The following is a 25,651-nucleotide window of genomic DNA, read 5'->3' on the forward strand; positions in this document are numbered from 1 at the left end:
TGGGGGCTTTGAGGCCAGCTGCAGCAACTGAGAGATCCTGTGTCATAAAAAGCAAAAAGGGCTGGGAATATGGTTCAGTGGTAGAGCACCCCTGGGTTCAATCCCCTGTACCAAACAAAAACAAAAACCCACAGGGTTAATTTCTGCATGGTTTTGTAATTAGTGGTGTTTGTGCTTTATCCCTCTCAAGAGGAGAGCTGATGTCGGCTCGGCTCTGCATCTTTCTCCATCATGCCTGGGGCTGACCCAGTTTGTGGCCACCAACTGGTATCCTCCCTCTCTCTGGTTTTACACACTCCTCCTCTTCCAGGGCTAAAGTTGCCGCAGCCAATGCGCCTCCCGGGAACCCACCGCAGGCCCTCACCCCTGTGAGGCACACAGTCAGGATAGATAAAGATGCCCTCCTCCAGGACTATGGGTTCCACATTTCGGAGAGCCTTCCTCTCACGGTGGTGGCCGTCACAGCAGGTAAGGGTCAACTGGAAAATGTGAAAGGGTTTGGCTTCTTGGGGGAAAGTAGCCCTGGGTCTCCTCCCATCAATCTGTCCCATAAGAAAAGATATAAAATGCTGCCCTCCAAGAAGTTAGAAAATTCTGACCTCATTCTGTCTTGGGCTTTGCACCTTTCTTTGGTGCTAGGAGGAAGGGAGCCCCAAGACCCCTAGGTCCCCCAAAGCCTCTGTCCTCCCCCAACCACCTGGCCAGGGGCAATGGAAGTATTTAGATAAGCTACCCTTCTCTTTGAACCCCACTGTGCTTCTAGCTGGCAACAGTTCTGGGCAGACAATAATAGAAACTATTGATTTGTTTTCACTCGAGTCTGTGAAATATAGGCTGTGCCAGGGTGGAAGGAGCAGGCTGGGAAAACCTAGTGTTTGTTTTCATATGTAGTGATGTTAAATCTGGGACTAGTTAAAATACATTAATTTCAATTTACCCACACACATGTACACAGAGACACAACAGAGTCCTTCAGAGAAGAATATAGTAGATTTCACTAACCAGCTCTTTTGCTTTTAGAAGATTTCTTTCTCAGAATAGTGTCTTTACATCCCTTGAAGTTGATGGATGATAGATACATTATCCTTGGCTTATAAAGAGGAACAGTAGGTTCCATATGAACCAGTGCCCAGGGGACTCAGGCTGCCTGCCATTCAGCTGTGCCTCTGTGACACATGGGGTCTGGGCACTCCTGGCCTGAGTACCAATTACTTATTTTCTGTCCAACAGGAGGCTCTGCTCATGGCAAGCTTTTCCCTGGTGATCAGATCCTCCAAATGAACAATGAGACCGCTGAAGACCTCTCCTGTGAACGAGCAGTTGACATTCTAAGGTACCAAATTGTCTCCCATCATCCGGAGCTGCACACATGATCACAGAGCAAGATGAGCAACAGGAGTGGTATAGTTGATCTCATGATCTTAGGAAGGTCCAATCTCCTTTGAAAAAGCAAGAACAGATCTTTGGAGTTCTAACCCTGTCTTGTGAGGTGGCTTTTTGGTGGGGGCTGTTACTCTCTGCTCTCCTACAGAACTTGGCCATCACAGGTGCTTATTTGTCAAACCCCTTCTGTGCCCAAGACACTGTGCTAGGCACTGTGGGAAGTGTACTAATGAATATCACTGAGGCCCTGCTTTCTAAGGATTGATGGGCTTGTTGTACTTATGCCAGAGACTGAGCTAAAGTGATACCAAATCTGTTTGTTCTTCTCAATCCTTTTGCTATCTCTTAAACGTTCCTGCAGGTTCCGCCTGGTTGGCATATATGTAGTCTCACTGATGTAACCTGAAACTGTCTCCTTGGTGTCATTGTGATTTGAGTAAATGCCTCACTTGCTGCCTACACCACGATCACTGAGACCAGGGCAAGCACCTAGTGGGTGCTCAGCTGAATCAGTGAATATGGTTAGCACTTGGAACTGGCGGCCCTGATTTACGGAGGAATGTCAGTGGTGGGAGGGAAGGGACTACAGACATCCCTTTGGCATGTGCAGGCTTTGGCTTTTGTTCCTACTCAACACCATTTAAATGACTTTAATAGAGAGAGCAAGAGAGAGAGAGATGAGAAGTAGAATTAGGTGAAAGCTAACTTGTACTTTCTGTGAATTGACTGATGTGCTTTGGACTGGAATTCAATTCTGAGGGCATATCATCTTAGCCCACAGAGAGCATAGGCAACTACGGCTGCAAGGCAGAGAAGAGAGAATGGAGGTGCAGGATGCAGGGGAAGCACAGTCAGACTCACTCTCGCTCTCTCTCTCTCTCTCTCTCTCTCTCTCTCTCTCTCCCTCCCCCACACACACACACAGAGTTTAATTTAAGATTTACAGAGCCAGGCACAGTGGTGTACTCCTGTAATCTCAGCAGCTCAGGAGGCAGAGGCAGGAGGATTATGAGTTCAAAGCCACCCTGAGCAACTTAGTGAGGCCCTAAGCAACTCAGTGAGACCCTGCCTCTAAATAAAAAAAAAAAAAAGAGTGGGGGTTGTGGCTCAGTGATAAAGCACCTCTGGGTTCAATCCCTAGTGCCAAAAATAGATTAACAGAGAATCTGACCAAACATAGAAAACAGAATCCCTTCTAGCAAGCCCAGTATTGTTTCAGGAATGCCAGAGACAGAGTTGAGTAGGTGGGACAGTCAGGAAAACATTTCTCATTTAAAAATAAAGAAATACCAGTATGGATATTATGAAAGCTTGTTTTCCCAGTCATTGGGCTATTTTCCTAAAGATGATCACTTCCAGAAAATACATTTTAGATTTTCAGCGCTCGTCATATTTCTGTCAGAGTAGATCAAACTCTGATGAATCAACAAATGTATTTTTAACATTTAAGCAATAAACCAGAAATTGGGTGTTTAGGTACCATTTAGCACCTGTCTGTTCACTGAACACGGACGCTGGGCAAGGAACCCTGTGGGGCAAAGTGGCTCCACGCCTCAGTCACTTACAGGCTGGTAGTGTGCACACCCCTCTGAGATTGAAGGCAGGCACTCAAGAAAAGCAGAGGAAATGGGCTATACATACTGGAGATTCCTCCAGCTTCGAAGAAAGTTGTAGTTTGACAAAGCAGAGACGGTCCAGAAGTGTTTTAGCTGACCCTTTAACAGAGGGTAGAATTTCACCCCCAAAGATGTAGATGAGCAGGAACCGCAGGATGGACAGCAGTGGCCGCTGAGCAGTTCAGTTTGCCTCCAGAGAAGTTCTGGAAAGTGAAACCCAGATGATGGAGGGTACTGATGCCAACACAGCAAGTTCTACTCTCGGGATGGGGGTGGGGCATGCCATCACAGGCTTCTGAACAGGCCGTAACTCCAGGTGTGCTGTGCACATGTGCCCTGGCCCATATCTTGCTTGTGAAAATTCCAGGATTGCTTATCTTTTTAAATTCATTTCCAGTGTCTAAAAGCAGTTGTAAGGGGGGGGGGGGGGGGGGGAGAAGAAAAAACAAAGCAAAACAAAATAACACACCAGGAATGGTAGTAAAACCTTTCTAACTCCTTCCAATATTTGTGAGGCCAAAAATGTCTTTTTGAGAGCCACTGGGACCTAGGTTTATTGTGATTTATCTCAGAAGAGGCCTCTTATCACATAAAGCGGAGAGGAATCTCCAGACATTTAGAAAACTCAGAGTTCATTAGAGGAGATGACACACCAGCTGCCATTGGCTTAAATGTTCATCTTGTAAGAAGTCAGATAACATTATTTTGCAAACTGCTTCTCTATGCTGTAGTGGTAAAGAGAAAGGGGAAAAAAAAATGAGTCAATTCCATGATCGCATTCACTAATAGAAAGTGGAGGTTTGTCAGTTATCTGATTGATTTAATCGCTTTTGAAATCTATGAGAAAAATCAAGACTAAAGTGTTTATGTTTGGACTCATTACTGACTTGGTGTGTCCAAACATAACAACTGGTTGGCTTTATCTGATTAATCTTAACTACAGACATTCTTTCTACTTAGTGAAATGTTTACCCTAAGTTTTCTGAAATAGCAACCTAACTTATCTGTGTCATTACCACGTTTTCTTTAAAACTCTTTTTGGACATAAGCCTAGCTAGTATCAGCTGGATGTGTTCTCCATCACATGAGACTAAATTAGGGACCTCAGTTGAGTGACTGTGGTGTAGACTAGATGGCGGAGGTGGGAATCTGAAAATTCCCTTGGGTCAGAAGGAGCACTCGGGCCAGCTTCTCTCCTTTGCAGGTGGCCACTTTCCCCACTGCCATCCTCAGTTTTGCAGAGCCAAAGAAACCCACGTGGAAGAGGCTGCTTTATAGTAATGCCATCAGTCTTTTTGTCACACACACATGCGTGCACACACACACACACGTTTCACACAGAATGACTGAATGTTTGTATCTTTATTCTTTTTTTTTTTTTCAGGGAAGCTGAGGATTCTCTTTCAATCACAGTTGTTCGCTGCATATCGGTAAATCTCCCTGTCCTGTGTATTAGTCTCAGCCTTCTTGGCCTCAAGACCCCGATCCCCTGGAAGAGAGCTCTCATAAAATCAGCAGGAAAGTCAAAGGGCAGAGGGTGACAGCTGCTGGGCAGTGGGTGGCCTGAAGACGTCCTGTACGTAGATGCTGTGGAGGAACATGGTCTGGGCCTGGAGGACTTATGGCCCAGTGAAGGAGACAGACCTGTGCTTCTGCAGAGGGGACTGTGGGGAAGGGCTCCAAACAAAGGGTCACAAGATGGGTTTGAGTGGTGTCACCTGGGGCAAATTGTTAGTTTCACTTTTACTTTTAAAATTAGTGTTTATGACAGTGATTGCCTTGTGTGTCTAATGGATTGTTCTGAGGACCAAATGAAATGCTGGATGTGACAGTTTTATTGACTCTGAAGCCTACAAGGCAAGGTGTGGCAGAGCTGAGCACAGGAATGAACTGGCAATCCTGAACCACCACAGGGCAAGGGGTCTCTTTTATATGATTCAGGAAGAAGAGCTTATGATCAAGTTATAAGGGCAACAACTACCAAGGAGGAAAGTTGACAGAAAATTCTCATTGTGAGTGACTAATACATACCTCAGTCTTGGCTACAGATACCACCCCGCCCCACAAAAAGGTGGAAAGGACATAGAGAAATTTATAATGCATTTAATAATCTAACCTAATTGACCACATGCCTAATTAACCAAGAAAATGCAATAAATTCCCAAATGAAAAACTGTATAGGTTCCTTTTCCTGAATATAATTTAAAATAGAAACTAATAACTGCCAAAAATTTAATTAAAAGCATCCAGCCCTTTGGAAAGTAAAGGGCAGTTTCCTAAATAAAGATGGAGTCAAATAGAAAGGCAAAGCTATTGTTACAGTTTAGAAAATAATTATAAATTACAGCCCTACTCTTTTTTTTTTTTTTTTTTTTTTTGCAGTACTGGAAATTGAACCCAGGATTATTCTACCACTGAACTCTATCCCCAGTCCTTTTTATTTTATTTTATTTTATTTAGGGGGTTACCAGGGATTTGAACTCAGGATCACTCAACCACTGAGCCACATCCCTAGTCCTATTTTGTATTTTATTTAGAGACAGGGTCTCACTGAGTTGCTTAGTGCCTCACCATTGCTGAGGCTGGCATTGAACTCAAGCTCCTCCTGTCTCAGCCTCCCAGGCTGCTGGGATTACAGGTGTGTGCCACTGTACCCGGCTTATTTTATTTTCTTTTAATCTTGAGAGAGGGCCTCATTGAGTTGCTCAGGCTGACCTTGAGCTTAGCAATCCTCCTGCCTCAGTATCTCAAGTAGCTGAAATTACAGGCATGTATCACCGCTCCCAGGCATGCATCTATTTCTTAAAACTTATGCACAGTTGAAGCAATTCTCAGGGTAAAATTCATAACCTTAATTAGTTTATAAGGAAATAGACCAATTAAATAATCAGTTCCAGAAGTTGGAAAACAAGGTGGTAAAACTAATACAAAGAAAATAATCTAAATCTAAATGATGATTTATAAAACAGAAAAGTTGTAAAGTTATAAATTCAATAGCTAGTTCTTTAACTGGGAAAATAGAAAAATAGGAAAAACTTAGGGAAAAGAAATATGTGGGCCCTTTGTGAAGAAAACTAAAATTTCACTGGAGGGGGCTGGAGAGGTGTATAGCTCAGTAGCAGAGCGCATGATCAGCATGGGGTAAGGTCCTGGGGTTTTGATCCCAGAACCATAGCAAGGAAGGAAGGGACAAAGAATGAAAGGAAGGAAGATTACTGAAGAATGTAAAAAAACAAGTCTTGAATATAAAAAGAGATTCATACTAAGTTCCTTGATGGGGAGACAAAGTATTCTCACTATATCTTTTTTTTTTTTATGGGGGAGGGGGTTGGGTGGCGGTAAGTGGGGATTGAACCTAGAGGTTCTTAACCACTGAGCCACATCCCCAGCCCTGTTTATATTGTATTTTGAGACACAGTCTCACAGAGTTGCTTAGGGCCTTGCTAAGTTGCTAAGGTTGGCTTTGAACTTGTGATCTTCCTGCCTCAGCCTCCTGAGTCACTGGGATTACAGGTGTGCACCACTGCCTGTGGCTTCTCACTATATCTTAATGCATCGTTTATTCTCATATTAATGTATATGCTGATGCAAACAAGCTCTCATGGAATTTTTATTTGTATATTAACAAAGTATACCAAAGTGAGACTTATCAAGATCTTTTTTAAAAAGAACAGTGAGGATGACCTTGCTGTACAGATTTTAAAACTAATAAAGCTACAATCATTAAAACAATACGATATTGGTGAAATATTGAACATATCAATGTAATCAAACAGAAAGGCCAAGAATAGATATTTGTAGCTGGGCACAGTGGTGCACACCTGTAATCCCAGTGACTCAAGAGGCTGACGCAGGAAGATCACAAGTTCAAAGTCAGCCTTAGCAACTTTGTGAGGCCCTAAGCAACTTAGCAAGAACCTGTCTCAAAATAAAACATAAAAAGGGCTCGAGATGTGGTTCAATGGAAAAGCCCCTCTGGATTAAATCCCAAGTACAAAAAATAAAGAAAGAAAGAATAAATACTTGCATGGAATTTAGAATGTGATAAACATGACATCCCAAAAAAGGAGGAGAAAAAACAATTATTCAAGAAGTCCTACTTGGGGTTGGGGGTGTGGCTTAGTGGTAGAGCACTTGTGTAGCATGTGTGAGGCACTGGGTTCAATTCTCAGCACCACATATAAATAAATTAACTAAATAAAAGTTCATCAACAACTAAAAAATTTTTTTTGAAAATGAAGTCATACTTGGACATTAAGTATTTGGAAAAAAATACAGTCTTGATTCACACTGTGTTACAGAATTTAAATATAAAAAAAACAAACCATAAAAGTGTAAACAATATGGATGGGTGTGTATCAGGTCCCAGATTGTAGAAAGATTTCCTAAGCACATAGGCAACAGGAAGAGCACAGCGGGACAGATGGCTATTTCATTATGTGAAAATATAAAGTTCCTATGGTCCAAACTCTTCACAAGCAAAGAAATTATCTCCTCTCCTTACTTGACAAGTATTGTTTCTTGGAAATAGAGTAGGAAAAACATCTACCTAATTACGATTAAAATGTTTGCCAGGAATATGACAGACCAAGTGTTTTATGCACAATAAATGGAGATTTTTCTATTGTAAACAGTTTGCCTGTGAAATTATGTGAAACTTATAAAACACAGGGAAGGCTAATCAGTATAAATGATGGTGCAGGTGTTAAGACATTCTTTTTATTTAGCTGATTATCATCTCAATGGGGAACTTCTTAATCTTCATTAGGTGGGGATTTTTTTTTTTCCCTACTCCATTTCCAAGAAATGAGCAAAATAAAACACTTGTTAAGTAAGAGGAGAAACATTACATAGCAGCATCCTTTAAAAAGTGAAAAGTGGGGAAGAAGGGAAATTGCTATATTCCTCTACCACTCCCGAGGTTCCCACAAGATTTCCCGGAAAGGAGTAATGTGACTCTGTTTCTCTGGAGGTCCTAAAGGGAAAGCAGGTATCAGCCTGCTTTATGGCCTTCAGTGCCTCTGAGAAATGCCCTGAACATTGACTGCCCCCCACGACCTGACCCCCACCGGGCCTCCCACCAGAAGCAACCTGAAACATTTTGCAAGCGTTGCAAAATGGTCATATGTGTCTTATGCTTCAGCAAGGAGGTGTAGATTCTTGGAGTCCTCAGGTGACTTGAAATCGATTAGGAATGATAAAATCCAAAGTTGGAATATTAATTACTGCTTCTCTAGGACATAGAATTTTATGGAAAAATATTTTTGGTTTAATTTTATAGATCTGTATTTGCTTATATTAATTATTTATAATAAATCAATACTAATAGTTAATGTCTCCAAAAGGAAATCTTCCAAGGCAGGTACACTCATTATCGTCCTTTTATGGATGAGGACACTGGCCTCTCACACCCATTGTCTCATATTGGATATGGGCTGGTGGTTTTCCAGGTAGGAGGCTGCAGAATACACACTTGTTAACATTATGCTGTTTTATATCCTTAACCCCTGCTGTTTTCATACAATGACATTGAGTAACCCAGTGTGTGGAGGGGTATTAGAAAAACATGTAGAAATGTTTTCCAACTTGTCCCTGTTAATGCTCTTTTAAGCATTAACTCTTAGCTCAGCAAAACCACAGATGTTATCAGCTTGTGTCTGATGAATTAGGTCAGAGCCCTGGGAGAGCTGAAAAGTCCTAGAATCAAGGGTAGCTCATATCTTTTCAGTTGTCCACTTACAGTACTCGTTGACCAAGAGCACTTACATGGGTGTTTTACAATATGTTCTAGATGCCGAGATAGGTGGGCATACTAGTGCTGACATTCAGATGTAGGAACCTCTGCGAGTCTTGTGGGTTGGGCATTCCCATGAAAGAGAGCTCTTTCTTTCTCAAAGCAGCCAGTTTCACGGTCAGGTGGCTCCAAATGTAAGAGAGACAGACTTCTCTTCCCTGTGACTCCCACCAACTAGTCCTAGTTGAAAACAAGTCTACCTGGTATGAAATAGTTCTCCAAAGAACTGGAACTGTGGTCTTCTCTTCTTTAGGCTAAACAACTGTTCTATCAATTGTTTCTCATAGATGTGTTTTTCTGAATTCTCACTTCCCTGATAGCTTTCTGAATGGACTCCAGTTTCAGAGTGACTCTCCCAGTTAGTGGCACCCTGAAACAATCACAGTTCCATCAGTGATCAAAAAGGACCATGGGGGATGGGGGGTGCCCTTCTGAAATGCACCAAGAATGCTAGTGAAGTCCAAGATTGGGTTAATACTTTGGCAAGCCCAATCACACTGTTGTCTTGGGTGAAACTTGTGCTCAACTAAATACCGAACTAGTTTTCAAATGAATAGCTTTCAAGCCAAGTCCCCCCAGTCCCATGCTTGTGCAATTGATTTTTTTGATCCTCAGTGCCACACTTCACATTAATCCCTGTTAAGTCATGTCGGTTTGGCCTGGTGTTCTGGCATGCTGAGATTTCATAGTCAGAGAATTGTGGAACTGAAAGGTTTATTTGTCGAGTTGCCAGCTGCAGTCATCTCCCTTTCTGTCAGGAAACGTCCTCTTCCCAAGACTCCCCCACTACTGGCCAGTTAATTTTCTTTCGCGTGATCCAGCTCTGGTCCTAATTCTTGGCAGAATTGTTCTCCCTAAGGTTAGAGACAACAATGGTTGCCTCCTGCAGATTCTTTTCTCTCTGCATCTCTCCTCTGTTCAGCCTGTTATCTCATTCCTTGGAGTCTCTAGGATAGCGATGGTTATATGGGTTGCTTTGCTCACTTTATTCTGTTCCTTTCAATTCTTCCTACACCCTCTTATATGTGTTCTTGGTGACTTCCTGTGCAGCCTTCTTCTAGATTCCAAGTTCCTCAATCTTTCCTCCCAATTTCTGCTGCTTGAAATATTCTAAATAACACCTTGAAGTTGTGTTGTTCACTATTCACTTTCTCTGACTTCAACTAAGGTATTGCTGCACATCATTGATAAAGATCGAGCCAAAAGGAGCCTGAGTTTCTCATTTGGAAATCAGGGTGTAGCTCAGTGGTAGAGCACTTGCCTAACATGTGCAAAACCCTGGGTTCAGTGCCCAACATGTGGGGGTGGGTGAGAAAAGAAAGAAATCAAAACTATTTTGAGTATAGGTCAATCAGTTTTGAATCCACCTAATGGCTCTGCCTTTGGCCTTCTCCTCAGGGGGATTATAGGAGAGATTATCAAATGCTTTACAAGAATGAAGGAATACTTCCATGTCCACAGGACCCTGGCTTACCAATCTGGAATCCTATCATCAAAAGAAAAAAGAACTTGGTTGACTTTGACTTATTCTTGGTAACTCCATATTAGTTGTTCGTGATTGCTGCCTAAAAGCTCTCTGATCATCTCTTGTCTTAGATTTCTCCAAGAATTAATGACAAAGCGTACCAGTATGTGTTTTTCTGAATCCTCCATATTCATTGTCTGGGAAACTCGATAATTGAATATCTTTAGCTTCCTAATATTTCCTCCATTCCTTTATCTTGTGGGATGGCAATTGTTACCTTGTCCATGAGCCCCTAGATTCACCTGGAAAAGAATCCTAAACTCATTCAAAGTAGTCTGATACTCTTACCACTAGCTTTAGATTGTGACTTTCTTTTTTACTTATCTCTTCTATCCCTTCTGATTGGAAGACCACCAGTTTCTACAGGTGAACTTCTCTTGGAACATTGCTAATTCCCCCTCTCTTCTACTAAATGCTGTTGTCATTTTAAAGCAAACTATATATTTGAAGTGCTGAATCATATATATCTTGTCGCACCAAGATTCTAGTTACTAATAAATGAATATTTCTTCTTGCATTACATTTTCAGGGTTATTTGTTCATTTTGTGTACTTTATGATGTTGGTCTGTTGATAAATCTTAGTCTCTGAGCATTATTTCCAGCAATTTCCCTGATTGCTATTATGTATCTCTTCCCTCAGCTACACAGAACATAGGCGGGAACTCCATCTATCTCAGGATTCTTACACATTTAACGGTCTAGAGGCTGACTTAAAGGGCCATTCAGACCAGGGCAACATAGGATGCTAGGCTGGGAACGAGTGTATTTCATTCAGGAAGATCACATTCTGTTGCTCTAAATCATATAAGATTTTTCTTGTCAAGTGCTACAGTTTGTCTTGATACAGTTCAGTCCAAGGGCTTCAACATTTACTCACACCAAGCAGTGATGAATCTTTCTACTCTTGAACAGAGTAAAGAAGGGTCAAGGGTTAAGTCACAGGGGTCAGAACTTCAGGGTGTTCGACCTCCCACATTGTACAGATAGGAAGATTGAAAGCCAGAGAGGAGCAAAGACTTGACCAAATTCACACAATTATTTTGTTTTGTTTTACACTTGCAACACCTCTCATTTTCTTTCATGGGAATTTGTGTTTGAGGTAGTTCTAACAACTGTCAAGTTAACAGAACTTGGGGTGGAACACAGTCCTCCTCCTTCACAAGTCAGTTCTCTGTCTTCCTCATATCACAGCCTCTTTGCTACCATATTGAATTTTCAGCTGTTTAAACACATGTAAACATTGTCTGGGTTGGGATCCCTAGATTTTAGAAGAAGAGATCTTGAAATGAGATGTCATCCTTTCCTGTGGGTTTTAATTAAATCCATAACAGCTGTCAGAGTGTTTGTTTTCAAGAAATGAGAAGATATACATGGCTTTTGTGGAAGAACTTTTCTAGAATATGTCATGTTAATGTTTTTTAGGGAGTCCCCAAATCGTCCTTCCTGACTGAGGAGAAGAGGGCTAGGCTGAAGACCAACCCTGTGAAGGTGCACTTTGCTGAGGAAGTGCTCGTCAGTGGACACAGCCAGGTGCGTCACTAGTCACAGGACTGGAACTACTCTTGATGATGAAGCCAGGTGTAGCAGTGCATGCCTGGAATGCCAACTACTTGGCAGGGTGTGAGGCAGAGGATCACAAGTTCGAGGCCAGCCTAAAGAATTTTGCAAGACCTTATCTAAAATTAAAATAAAAAGGACTGCAGATGGTAAGTAAGTGTATCCCTGAGCTCAGTTCCTAGTAACACACATATACACACACACATACACACACACACACACACACACACACACAATAAATAAATAAATAAACAACCAAATAAATAAGTAAAAATAAAAAGAAAGGAAGAAACTACTTCTGATGAAACTGGTGAGTACCTTCTGGCACAGACTTTCTGAAACCCTGGAATCCCACAGCATAGAGAGGATGCAGAGGGAGTACAGCACACTTGCTAGAGGCTTCGTGCACCCTCTCAGTCAGATGCCTGCAGACCCTGGACAAGGGTTGCTGGTGGAAGCTCTGGGCTATGGGTGGGACTAGGAAAGAAGTCCTGGGTATAGCTCCTCAATGTTCTGAGGCTGCTTTCTCCTGCCCATGAAATTTCAACAAACTTCAATAGTTAATTTCTCATTATGAACCTTCAAATTTATTATTCCCTCTAGAGTGATATATTGATAACAGTTATGTTGATGGTGGGGATTGCTTTTTTTTTTTTTTCAGATCCATTATCTAAAAGCCCATATTAAATGACCTAAACTTTTTATGTACATAATCCTAAATTATCACAATACTCTATAAGAGAAGTATTTTAACAAAAGAGGATGCAGAGGTTTAGAGAGATTAAGAGAATTAACCACTAAAATCACATAGTAAGAAAAGCCAGGATCCCAGGTCTGTGTGGTTTCATTTCTTCTGTTTTTATTATAACATGCTATCTAATCCTCATTGATACATAAAGACTCAGGGTTGGAGATTCGGAAGACCTATTTGTAAAGGGAAAATGTTGGTTAAAGTTTGATTTTTTTGATGTGCATTATTGGATAAAAGACTCATTTATTTATAATTTACATAATGGTCTATAACTATTGCCAGTCTGAATTCAGCAACCAATATTAGATTTTTTATTTTCTAATTTATTTTTTGGTACTAGCGATTGAACCCAGGATGTTTAACCACTAAGCTACTTCCGCAGCCCTTTTTAATTATTTTATTTAGAGTCAGGGTCTCAGTAAGTTGTTTAGCGCCTTGCTAAGTTGCTGAGTCTGGTTTCGAACTTGCAATCCTCCAGCCTCAGCCTCCCTAGCTGCTAGGATTACAGGCGTGTGCCATCACACCCTGCCCAACATTAGATTTTGAAACTTCGAAGTCAAAATTTATCCTTATCTGATCTTCTCACCACAGAGACCAACCAATTGTGGGGCTGGGGTAGGGATCCCTGGCCCTTTTAACAAAGGATCCAGGTGACGTGCTGTACATCTACAGAGCCTTTATTTTCTCTCTGTCCTGCCATTTAAAAAACCTGAGAGAAAGGTCTGATGGACCATTCGTTAGACCTGAGAGAAAAGTGAATTTGTTCTGGAAGGAGCCAGTGAGTAGCCAAATAAATAATCTGAAAGGACCTCTGATGCTGTTGGTCAGCAATATTTGAGTCTCTGGGTGTCCATATTTGTGAAAGTGGATTGAATCTCTTTAGCAGATTAAGTTTAGGTTTGACAGGTGATTTCAAAGGCAGTGCACAGTGATGAGCTGTGGAGGTGAGAACCAGATAACAGGACAGGTAGAGAACAGGGTCACCTCAAGCGTGGACCAGATCACCTGGATGATAATTTGTTAAAAGGGTCATGACCCCCCCCCCCCCATTCACTGGTGTCTGGACTGAGAAGACAGATAAGGACGAGGTCCAAGGCCTGAACTGACTGTCATCCTGGCTCAGAGTTTAGGTGGGTATGGGGAGTTTAGAGGATCAGGGCTCTAGAAAGGTGTCTCTGAGAACACTTGCATGTTTGGGCACCAAGGGAAGACTTGGGGAGTCTGCATCAGCCACACGTGGCAGATACTGTAAAACAGACCTCATTGGGGCAACTTACCTGTTCATCCTTTCAAATGCTTAAAAGATGATAAAACTGATGGTTAAACTTTCCCCTTGAAAAATGATAAGGCAGCTTCAGGGACACCCAGTCACTCTAGAAGGATCCAAAGTAGTAAACCAGCATCTGAAATGTGTTTGACTTTGCTCACAGTTAAAGAAATGTCAAGAAAAATATGAAGTGACACTTGGTACTTAGTGTCACTAAAATGGAAAACTTAATGCTGAGAAAATAACTATACTCTGCTCTACCAGGGTGCTTTGGCTCAAACATTTTTGGGAGGAAAAAAACACAACTTAATGACTGCCATAAAAAGTGGCCCAGACTCCTGTTAATTTAGAATATAAAATAATTTAAATGCAAAAATCTATATATTTAAAGATATTTATAGTATTGATATTTTTAAAAACCAAGAAATAGAAAAAATGCCAACTCTCCAGGGCAGAAGAATGATTTCATCAATTCTGATATTTCAACTCAATAGACTTAGAAAGCTACTAAAAGTATAAACATTAAGCCCACATAAAAATTGTATATAAAATATGTGTTGAGTAAAAAAAAAATGAGCATAGAATTAGATATAGTCTGTTATTGAATCTCTCTAAAAGCAATTGACAAATATAGGTAAAAATTTGAAACCTTAGAGAAAAGTAAATGATGATAGGTATGTGATATAATGGATGTTTTTTGTAAACCTGATAAGTCTGAATAATGAAGTACCAAGAAAAAAGTTTCCCCTGTGGGAAATCCAAAAATTAAGATTTCTAAGCTCCCAAAGCCAGAGAAGTGAGACGACAGCAGAGTGAGCAGTTGGAAACTCTTCGTTCTCATCAGGTGTGAAGTGGCTCTGGGCTATGACCACATCTCTTTTTTCTCCACAAAACACTATGGTTTTAAAAAAATGGTGAACGGTAGGATTGTGAGTCTTGCAGAGAAGATACAAGCACCCTTATATTTAGAAGACTCAAGATTCTCATCAGAAAAGACTGTCAGGGGTTTTAAAAACAATAAAGGTGATAAACTTCTTTACCCAGGTGGGCTTTGTACCTAAACTCTTTGAAGAGAAGGGCAATTCTGATTCAAACCCTGGGCTCTAGAGGCTCACACTGGTTCTAGAGGCTGCCAGCCTAAAGACCCCTTTTTGTGGCTAAATTTTCAGAAATCACTTTTTATGAAAACTGGTCCTGGGGGGATTCTCCAAAACCCTGCTCTGCCTCACTCCAGGAATTCTGACTGGCGTAGGGTCATCAAACAGAAACCAGCCCTGTGTCTTATTCTCAAGAAGCCTGCAGGAGTGGCAGAGTCCCTTAGAGATCTCACAAATCTGGGGTGCTGGTTGGGGTGAGTGGAGATGGAGGGCATCCATCCCTCTGTCCTTCGGTGATGGTTCATTACAGGGAATGCGACAGTAAAATAACAGGGAGGCTCAGGCTAAGGAAGCTGTCTACCCCCCGCCCCCATTCCACACCAACCCCCTCAATGCAGGGCTCAAGAATCTACAAAAAAAAAAAAAAAAAAAACAATTTGCAGAGCACATGTGGTGGTCTCGTTTGCCAAATTGGTCCCATAAGGGTGCCAACCCTGCAGAGAAATGCCAGCAACAGGCTTATGCAGGGTTCCCTCTTCCCCACCATCCATCAGATCTAACAGCTCCCATGAGTGTCCATTGACAAAGCATAACTGCCCTTTGGTGAAATTCCCTAATGCCAAGAAGCAACCTCTGACATGGTGAGGTTAGAGAGGTTCCTGCTCTTCAAACCAGATGGCCAAGGATTTGACGCACCCAGGGGCAGGAACATTGCGTCAGGGACACAACACTACCCTGTATTTTCCAGGGAAATTCTCTGCTGTGTATGCCCAACGTGCTGAAGCTGTACTTAGAGAATGGACAGACCAAAGCTTTCAAGTTTGAAGCGAACACAACTGTGAAGGTAATAAGAGTAAACTTGAACCTCTTTCTCGGGAAAGTTTGCTGGCTCTGAGGACCTGCAGCATCTTGCCCTGCATCTGCCTTGGTGCTCTCACAACCTCCATGGTCTGAGCACCTATGATAAGCCAGGCACTGTGTTCTCATTTAGTTGCACAACCACAGCAAGAATTCATGTCACCTCTTGGAAAGGAGGAAATTGGAACTCAGAGGTGAAGTGACTAGCCCAGGGTACTATCACAACTCTGCCTCTTGTCTCCATTTGCTATTCAAATACAAGAGTAACTAAAAACCCAGGTAAAATAAGGGGACGGGCCCAAGCCCCCACACATTCTGTTTTGCCTTAAAGTCAGTTCAACTTGTACTTAACAAGCACCCACTTGAGATGCTCTGGTAAAGGGGAGTCTCTGACTTCAGGAGCCTGCAGTCTAGTTGAGGGAGGGTGTATATTCTAGATTTCCTAGGGCAAGATGAAATCAGGGCTATGAAGAGAGGGACAAGGTAGCGCTGTGTGTGCCAGGCACGCACGTCTCTTCCATGCTGCCAGGATGCCAGCCAAGGCTTGGGGAAGAAGCTGCTCCTGAACTGAGCTGTGAAGGGCAACTAAGATTTCAACACGGGCGGGCAGCAACCGGCGGTTGTGCAGTGGAGTACACATCAGTCTGAGGGAGCTGCATGAACAAATGCAGAGAGCAGGAAAATGGGCATTGCCCAGGCAATAGCAAACGGTTGTAGCAGGGCACAGGCTGTTTGCTGAGGGGATCACTGGGGAGTGGGCTTGGAGGGCCTCAAGTACCAGGCAGCAGAGTTTGGATTTTATCCAGAGACAATAAAGGATGACACCGATATAGCAAATGAACAAGGGAGGAAGTGGTGTAGTGAAGAAGCAACGTTATTCTATCATTAAAAACCATGTAAGAGTAAACATGGGGACTGGGGTCCTGGCTCAGTGGTAGAGCACTCGCCCAGTACATATGAGGCACTGGGTTCAGTCCTCAGTGCCACATAAAAATAATAAACTAAAAAAATTAAATTAAAAAAAAAAAAAGAGTAAACATGGAGCCCAACTCTTCTGGGAGTAGGGAAGAGCAGGTTCAGGTGGGCTGATGCAGCTGTAGATAATGGGCAGTAGCCAAAACACACTCTCACACATGCACAGACACACTCGCGCGCACACACACACACACACAGTAGACACAAACTTGAAATGGTTTGATACAGGCTCAGGGGAGCGAGAACATCCAGATGGGTGGCAAGGAAAGGCTTCCAGGGAACAGCAACCTATGTGGCAGACATGGAAAGGTAGATGGGCTTTTGACAGGAATGGACCAGGAATGGTGTGAAGATAGCATCCAGACATGGGCAGACACCCAGAGATGGACAAGTGTGGCAAGTACGTGAGGTTTGTGAGCAGGGGGCATTGGGAAAGTGGGTTAGCATTTAATGCTTGAGAGCCTTGAATATTAAACTCAGGAGTTTGGATTTTGGTCCACAAGTCCTAGAGGGTCACTGAATGTTCTCGAACAAGGGAGGGAGGGAATGACCAAGGCTTAGACAAGTTCCTCTAGATCAGGATTCAGCAACCTTTCTGTAAAAGACCAGATAGAAAACTTTTGCAATTACTCATCTCTGCCATCATAACAAGTGGGCATGGCTTCGTTCCCAGGAAGCTTTAATTACAAAAATAGGCAGTGGGTTGGACTTGGCTTGTGGGCTATGGTTTGCAAACCTCTGCTCTGGATGCAAGGTGGAAGACAGATGGGTAGTAGGAGGGTTCAGAGGACACCACCCTACAAAGCCAGAAGGAATGTGTGAGCTCAAGCCAGCAGAGATGTGGGAGTCTGGAGAAAGGCCAGGCAAGAGACAGGTTTCCATCATGACCAGCACAAAGCCTGGCACACAGTAGGCCCTGAGTTACTGTTGTTGAGTTGCAGAAGCAGAAAGACTCTTCAGGACTTAGTCACTGGTTAGTCATGGAAAGGAAGGGAGCCAAGTAAAAAGGGGATTCGGAATCAGGAGTCCTGAGGAGCAGTAGCACCTAAAGGCTTGGGACTTACTGAATTTCAGATTCTTTGAGGACTCCTGTGATGAGTTGATGATGACAATTCATCAAGGGGAAGTTCACTGAGCATCTAGTAAGTGCCCAGCACAAGACAGGCAAGGTTCACATTCCCAGAGAGTTACCATCTATGTGCGGTAAAAGATAATAAGAAAACAAACACGAGCAGTTAGCATATATTGAATACTTACCATCTGCCAGGTACTATTCTTAGTGCCTTATGCAGGGAAAATTAATTTAATATACAAACAATATTGTAGGCATCAATATTATTTCCATTTTACAGGTGAAAAACATGGAGGCATAAAGTAAGCAATTTGTCCAGGGACACACAGCCAGTAAGTGCCAGTCTAGGTCTTGAACCCATTCACTTAACTTTGCTATACTACCTTGTACCAAAAAACATAGTTGTTTTAAAGAAATTAATATTAAATAATGATGAGGGAAATAAAATGGCCCTGGAACAGAGAATAACTGGGATACAGAGGCCAGAGAGGGCCTCTCTGAAGAGGTGACATTTGAGCTGAATTCTGAAGGGAGAGAAGCAGCCTTATGAAGAGTAATAGGAAAAGTGTGCAATGAGAGTGAACAATGTGTGAGTGCCCCGAGGCAATCACTGTGACAGAGGGAAAGCCACCATGGTGAACCAGGGGAGTGGGCTAGCAACTCTAAGATCTCAGCACAGCCATAATTATCATTCCATCCTGCCAGCCACTGTGAGAGGGTAGGCATCCTCCTCCTCCATTTCACAGAGGAAGAACTGAGGTTGGAAATGTCAGGACAATTTCCCATAGTTATGTGTAAGGTGGGTGGTGGGAATCTGCCTGGAAAGCAGTTGACCATGCAGACTGGAGACTCCAGAGAGAATGAAGCCACAGACATTGAGGAGAGAGATAGACACCTCCACTGATGGCTTCAGCTTTGGAAGTCATGCAAAAGTGAGTGGCCATGTTGGGGGTGCTGGAGTCTAGGGCTCAGGGGAGCAGGATGAAGGGCCATGAGAGCCTGACTCGCAGGAGCTAGAGCCCTACTGAATTGGCAGCACAGGCTTTTGCTTCCCTGGTTGCACTGGGAAGCAATGAGGCCAGGAAAGTCCTTCCTGCTCCTCGGGTGACTCTGTGACTTTCTCTGCCTGCTAGGACATCATCCTCACTGTAAAGGAGAAGCTGTCGATCCGAAGTATTGAGTACTTTGCCCTGGCCCTGGAAGAGCAGTACAACGTCTCACGTCTGCACCTACTGCATGAGGAGGAGCTCATCCAGCAGGTAGGGAGGACGAAGCTTGCTCCTGGGAGGCCTGGGCCAGCTGCATGCCTCAGCCAGAACCTTCTGGGCAGTACTCAGCACTTCTTCAGCTTTGATATACTTTCTCTGCCCCAGGAAGCTCAGAGTTTTCTCAGCCTGGAGATAATAGGATGAGAAACAGGCCTGATTTTTATCTGCTCCTATGAGGTAGGCAGGGCACAGATTTAAGGTCCCCATTTTACCAATACAGAGATAGAGACATGGAGAGCTAAAGTGATTACCACTCACTCAAGGTAACCCAGCTGATAGAGCCCCGGCTTTTGCTTCCAGGCTCTTACGAGCTTCCCCTCTACCTGCTGCATTGAGCTGTTAGGGAAGCACTGGTTGCTGTGTCCAAGCCTTTTTTGGTGGGACTTACGCCACTGAGATGGGCCTGATGTCAGGACAGGGCAAACACAGCTGGTCCCTGGGCACCATTCAGCTGTTCAGCCAACCAGTTATTTGTTGTACCCACTTTCTAAAGCCAAACAACAGATCCTTGGTCGGTTCAACATATCCTTGCTGAGTGTGGAAGATGGAAAGGAGTTGAACCATCAGAAAGGGAAGGGGACTTTTAAGCAGGGGGCCAGCAAGAGTAAGGCCTGGCCTCAGGGGAGCCACTCTGCGTATTCCTCATTGCAGGCGAGTTCTGGCCCTATCCCTGTCCCATTAGAAAGTTTGCTGCTTGCAAACTCCTTTTCAGATTATTCATATTGCATTCGCATTGAAAAAGAAAATCAAATTTAATCCCTAAGATAGTTTAAGTGAAAAAATAAGGTGCAGAATGGTATTTAGACCGTTATTATTTATGGAAAAGAATCTACATGTATCAATGCACACATATCCATGGACTACCTCTGGAGGCACTTTAGGAATTGGAAAGGGAAACTGGGAGATGGGTCATTGGGAAACATCGCTCTTTTGAACTTTTTATTTTTTGTACCCATGGGAAAAGGAGTCAGATCAGGAATGAAGGTCACTGACTATCTTGGGTAACACTCAGATAGAAACTGGGGGCCATCTTTCATTGTCTTTTTTCTTTTTGAAGTTGTTTTGTGGAATAGCTACAAGTTCAAGGGCAGCTAGAAGATTAACAGTATCTTCTTTACTCTTGGCAGGTGGTAGAAAGGGAGGAGTCACATGACTCCCGCTGCCTCTTCAGGGTGTGCTTTGTCCCCAAGGATCCCCTGGACCTCCTAAAAGAAGACCCTGTGGCCTTTGAGTACCTCTATCTGCAGGTGACTGGGTCTGTGCTTCCTGAAATAATGGTGGTTGTCCTCAAAGATGGCACATTGGGTTATTCTGAACATGAGCTCCAGGCAATGAAGCAACTCTAGTAGGGATTACCTTTTTCTGAAGGAGAATGGGCCTGATTATCCCTCAGAATTCCCTTTCCTGTTACTGAGTTGCTGTAATAGGAGATTTGCAGTATAATAATGAAATTTAGGCTTAGTCCTGAATGTGGATGATACATTTTCTAAATCCATTTACAGATTGTTATCATTTCAGTTTTTATTGCTAAATGGGGCTTTAGTGCTTCAAAGCCTCATTTTAGAGATGATGAAACTGAGTCTTAGTAAGGTCATGTGGATGGGGGTGGGGGGGACCGACTTAGTGGAAGAGCCAAAACCTAGTTCCTTGACTCTTAGTCTTTTCCTCCCTTCTGCTGACCCTTAGGTGACATTTATTACATCATTCTCATTTGTATGGAAAGAATCTTTTGAGGCATCAGCTTTCTACAGAACAGATAACCTAGACAAAGTGGATCAACTTGCCCAAAGTCTTACAGAAATAGTAGCAGAAAATAATAATAGCAATTATATTGTCAGTGCTCTCTGTTTACATATTATATATCTCTTATCTGCTTTCATATACCTTATCTTTTTTAAGCCTTACAGAAACCACGTAAGGTAGATTTGACTGTCTCTATTTAGCAGTGGATGACACCAATGCTCAGAGAGTCTTGGTAACTTAACCAAGGTCACACAGCCAAGAACTGCCAGAGTCAAGCCTCAAAGCTCAGCTCCTGGTCCTGTTGCCTTTCACCAGAAAGAACTAGGAGACACAATATGCCTGTTCTTGTTTTCCAACTACTCTAACTAATCTCTTCTAGAGCTGCAGTGATGTGCTCCAGGAGCGTTTTGCTGTGGAAATGAAATGCAGCTCTGCACTCCGGCTCGCAGCCCTACACATCCAGGAGCGGATCTACGCATGCGCCCAGCCACAGAAGATCTCTTTGAAGTACATTGAGTGAGTGACGGGGACAGCTGCTGTGCTGCATTTGTGACTCTGCAGGTGGCCAGACTTCACAGGAAACTGATATTCACCCACCTGCCTGTCCGTCCTCATCCTCATCTTTCCATCCATTTCCCTCTGAACCCTTTTCTACCGAGCCTGACTCACCCGGCTGTCAGAACCCAGCTGTTCCCTCTGGGTCAGAAGACAACTCCAAAGAATTCCCTTGTACATTCCCAGTTCCTGGAAAGATGTTCTGGTCAATCAGCAACTTCAATGTGAAGCTTTTCCAAAGGCAGAAATGCCTCAGAATTTAATTCTTTCTGGGGTATAAACCAAATCCTATTGCATTATACCCCCAGTCGGCATTTTCAAGTCCTAGGATCTCAATACCTCCTGATTCCAAGCTTAGAATCTCTCTGAGTAGAAACACCCAGGTTTGCCAAGCCCCTGCCACCAAATCTCAGCTCTATCCTGCCTTGGCATCGAAATCATACAGGGAAATGATATTTTAAAAACAGAATAGATTCTTGCTCTTACCCCCTATGTACTAGTCAAAACTCTAGGGTAGAGGGGTCTGAGGTGCTGTACTTTTAACAAATTTGTGGGGAATTTTGGGGCTGCTAGGCTAACACGGTTCTGAAGCTTGACTTTGAGGATTCACAGGTACTTCTTGGTTGCCCCAACTAATGTTTGGGCTGGGAATATTAGCTTAGTGGTAAAGCACTTGCCTAGCATGTTTGGGGACCTGTGTTCTAATTCCCTAGATTGGTTAAAAAAAAATACATTATACATGATCATGTCACACATGTCACATGTTATCTTGAAAACGATCGAGAACTTCTGCTCTGATTAATGGAGTATCACACCACACCAAGCCAAGAGTCATCTGCTGCCAGAATGGTCAATGGAATTTGATTCCTGAATGTCTGTGGTGGTTTGTGTGGAGTATGTGTATTGATGTATGTCTGCTGGGGGGAAGCATACATGCACGCACACATACACACACACACTCCTTCTGCTGGAGAAGCAGGCTTATAATTGCTGAATTATGGGAACAATGAGTACTGAGTGAAATGTAATTATGCTCTTCATTAAAGCCAAGTACACTGTCCAAAAGGGCCTGCTTGTCTCCAATGTCTCGTGGCAGGAAAGACTGGGGAATAGAGAACTTTATATCTCCAACTTTACTCCGAAACATGAAAGGCAAAGACATCAAGAAAGCCATTAGTTTCCACATGAAGAGGAACCAGAATTTGCTGGAACCCCGACAGAAGGTAGTGCTACTGCAGCCTCTGCCCACCCCACCCAGCTGTCTGTTGTGAGCCTCAGGGAAAACATTTTCAACTTGCCTGGATTTTAGGCAAGAGTAACTCTGACTTCAACAATCTTTTTTTTTTTTTTTTTTTCCTATTTCAGCAACTTATTTCTGCGGCTCAGCTACGTTTAAATTATCTACAGATCCTTGGGGAGCTCAAGACATATGGTGGGAAAATCTTTAATGCTACTTTAATGGTATGTATCAGAAAACTGTGGAATTCTACTCACATATAGTCCTCTGCAAATCAGTGTGTCCTGAGACCTCTGCCATGTACTAGAATTTGTCCAGGGAGCTAAATATCATGCCATAGGCAAGTATATATCATGCCCTTGCTTGGGATCAGCCCTGTGGAAGATGCTGGGGGAGGTGGAGCTGAATCATCCTGCCCTCAAGGAGGAAACAAGCTACCCAGCAAGACAGAGCAAACCATGAGACAGGCAGAGGGCTGTCACACCACTGCTAAAGTAGGGTGTGTCAGGAAGGAAAAGGCATTAAGGACAGGTGAGAAGGTTGCATGGGGCCGGAGGTCGGTGTAGTGGAAAGGCATTCTGAGTGAAGGGTATTATAAGCAGTGTACTCTGAAGCTTTGGGCACATAAAGGTGAAGAGAAAAAATTGGGACTCATGAAGGAGAAATAGGAATGTTAGACTGACTGCTGGGGTGGGACCCTGATTGTTCAGAAGAAGGGAAGAACTGAGTGGTAGGCATAAGAGAAGCAGAAGAGCCCTCTGCTCTGAGCCATTTCTTCCTCTGGCTTCTTCTTGGTGCCTAGGCCTAGAGTTGGTGCTTTCAACAGTCAGCATCTGGGGGTGTGGTTGAAGGGAGTCTCCCCACCACACAGTCAGTCCCAGAACTCTCCAGAACAAAGCCAATTAGCCGCTAGAGTGTTTTTGTTTATTGTTTGTGTGTGTGCACTGTTGTTTTCTTTTAATATCAACAAACTGCTTTCAGAGGATTTGATTTGCCTCTCAGTTATTTTCAGTGATGGATCCATTTAATCAGACAGCTGACTGCAACATAGAAGGAAGAAGAGAACCAATGTTTTGAGAGAAAGGAAGAGTGTGAGGTAGTTAGGGAAAGCAGGGAAATGGATGGAGTTTTTGTGTAAGTAGAAGGCCCCAAAGGTGGGAAAAAGTTCAGTCACTGAAAGGAAGGTTTTAAAGGTACAAGAAAAACTTCCCAAAGTTTCCAAGAGCAGTTCTATCTCCAGTCTCTCTTTAACTTTCTTGTTTAAAGAAAGAACTGGTAATGGGAAAAGCAGCCAGTCACATACAATGGCTCACGGTGCTTGCAAATATACAAATATAGGTAGATACAGACCCTCTTGTCAGGAACTTAAAATGGAATATAAAACTTGAATGGAATATAAAACTATTGTAGAAATAGTTAGAAGAAGCCATACATGCCCAGTGTGATCAGAGAAGCCCAGGGGGAATAGTGTGGGAACAATGTGGAAGAAAGAAGCTGTTCTCGGAGGAGGCTGAGACCAGGCAGATGCTTTCTGTAGACAGTAAGTTTTGATGTAAACTTTTAAAGGAGGATCAGGATTTCAATAGGTAACAACAGCAGAGAAGAGATTCCTAGAGAAGGAGACAGCATGAACACAGGCACAGAGGTAGGAAGTACAGATTGCGTTTATGGAGCAGGTAACAGCCCTCTACTGAAAGGGGTCTTATGGGAAATTTTTTGTTTTTGTTTTTTGGTACCAGGGATTGAACCCAGGGGTGCTTAACCACTAAGCCACATCCCTGGGTCTTTTTAAATATTTTATTTAGAGACAGGGTTTGACTGAGTTGCTTAGTGACTCTGTAAGTTGCTGAGGCTGGGTTTGAACTTACGATCCTCCTGCCTCAGCTTCCTGAGCCACTGGGATTACAGGTGTGCACCACCACACCCTGCTAATTTTTTTTTTTTTTTAATTTGGCTGTAGGCAGAGTCTATACTCAGAAATAGTCTCTGGGAGTGATAGTGAAGACCTAAAGTAGGAATCAAGGCGGTTGCAGAGGGAGGTCTCATTTCTTCAATGAGGACTGTATTTTCACTAGCTTGCGGAATGCAAACTAATACCCCTTCCTCCCTTCTGCAGTTACAGGACAGAGAATCCTACATTGCCATTCTAGTTGGAGCCAAATATGGGATTAGTCAAATTATCAATAGCAAACTCAACATCATGTCCACGTTGGCCGAGTTTGCCAGCATCAGCCGTGTAGAGCTGACGGAAGAGTCTGAGAAAGTGAGCATGGTCAAAGTGTATCTTCAGGACATTAAGGTAACTCAGGGGAAGAGATTCTGAATCCAGCTCCTGGAATTGGGGGCTAAATTATTCTAGGATCATTTATATGAATTTCAAGCAGTAACAAAATCTAATATTCAACATCTGCTTTTGAGGATGGATTATCCATCTTCTCCCATCAAATGGCAAGGAGTGAACAGGGCACATTAGTCTGAGAAGGTCCTAAAATGATTCTTGTTTGTTTGTTTTATATAAAACAAACAGATTTATTTCTTGTAGTTCTGGCCTCTGGGAAGAGATTGCCGAGAGAGGGAGGGAGGGGAGTAGAGTAGAAGAGGTTGTTTGTTCTTGTATAAACTGAGATGGATCATGTGCTTTCTGGATGAGTTCTGGACCCAAAGTCTGTTGGGTTCAGTAAAGGTAGATGGGAACACCAGAGTATTTCATCACATGCATGGGACCAGAATGGCTGCCCAAGAGTTTTTGAGTGGTAGAAACTAAAATGGGTAAATAGTTCAGAGTACCTCCTGAGCCTCTCTGGAAGGTCCTACACTTACTCTTCCTTCTTTTGATTTAATCCAGTATGCTCAAGAATTGTGCTTTATTCTTCTTATCGCCGCGCCCTCATTCTGCTATTTGTTCTTGCTCTGTTTCTTTTTCTAGGTCAGGTCTCGAAGGGACCCCATGGT

The 25,651-nt window shown here is 43.0% G+C and overlaps 1 protein-coding gene across 1 annotated transcript in view; it reads left to right on the forward strand.

The window, feature by feature from the left end:
- The window catches only part of FRMPD1 (FERM and PDZ domain containing 1), a 179,554-nt gene that overhangs the window by 145,017 nt on the left and 8,886 nt on the right, over positions 1-25,651 (forward strand). The window contains 11 exon segments of the mRNA XM_079113509.1: positions 311-468; positions 1,231-1,333; positions 4,384-4,429; positions 11,742-11,849; positions 15,740-15,835; positions 19,030-19,155; positions 20,292-20,411; positions 21,287-21,423; positions 22,559-22,685; positions 22,828-22,923; positions 24,816-24,998. Coding sequence (XP_078969635.1) covers positions 311-468; positions 1,231-1,333; positions 4,384-4,429; positions 11,742-11,849; positions 15,740-15,835; positions 19,030-19,155; positions 20,292-20,411; positions 21,287-21,423; positions 22,559-22,685; positions 22,828-22,923; positions 24,816-24,998 — 1,300 coding nt within the window.

Source organism: Sciurus vulgaris (genome assembly GCF_902686455.1).
Source record: "Sciurus vulgaris genome assembly, chromosome: 15".
Taxonomy (NCBI): Eukaryota; Metazoa; Chordata; class Mammalia; order Rodentia; family Sciuridae; genus Sciurus; species Sciurus vulgaris.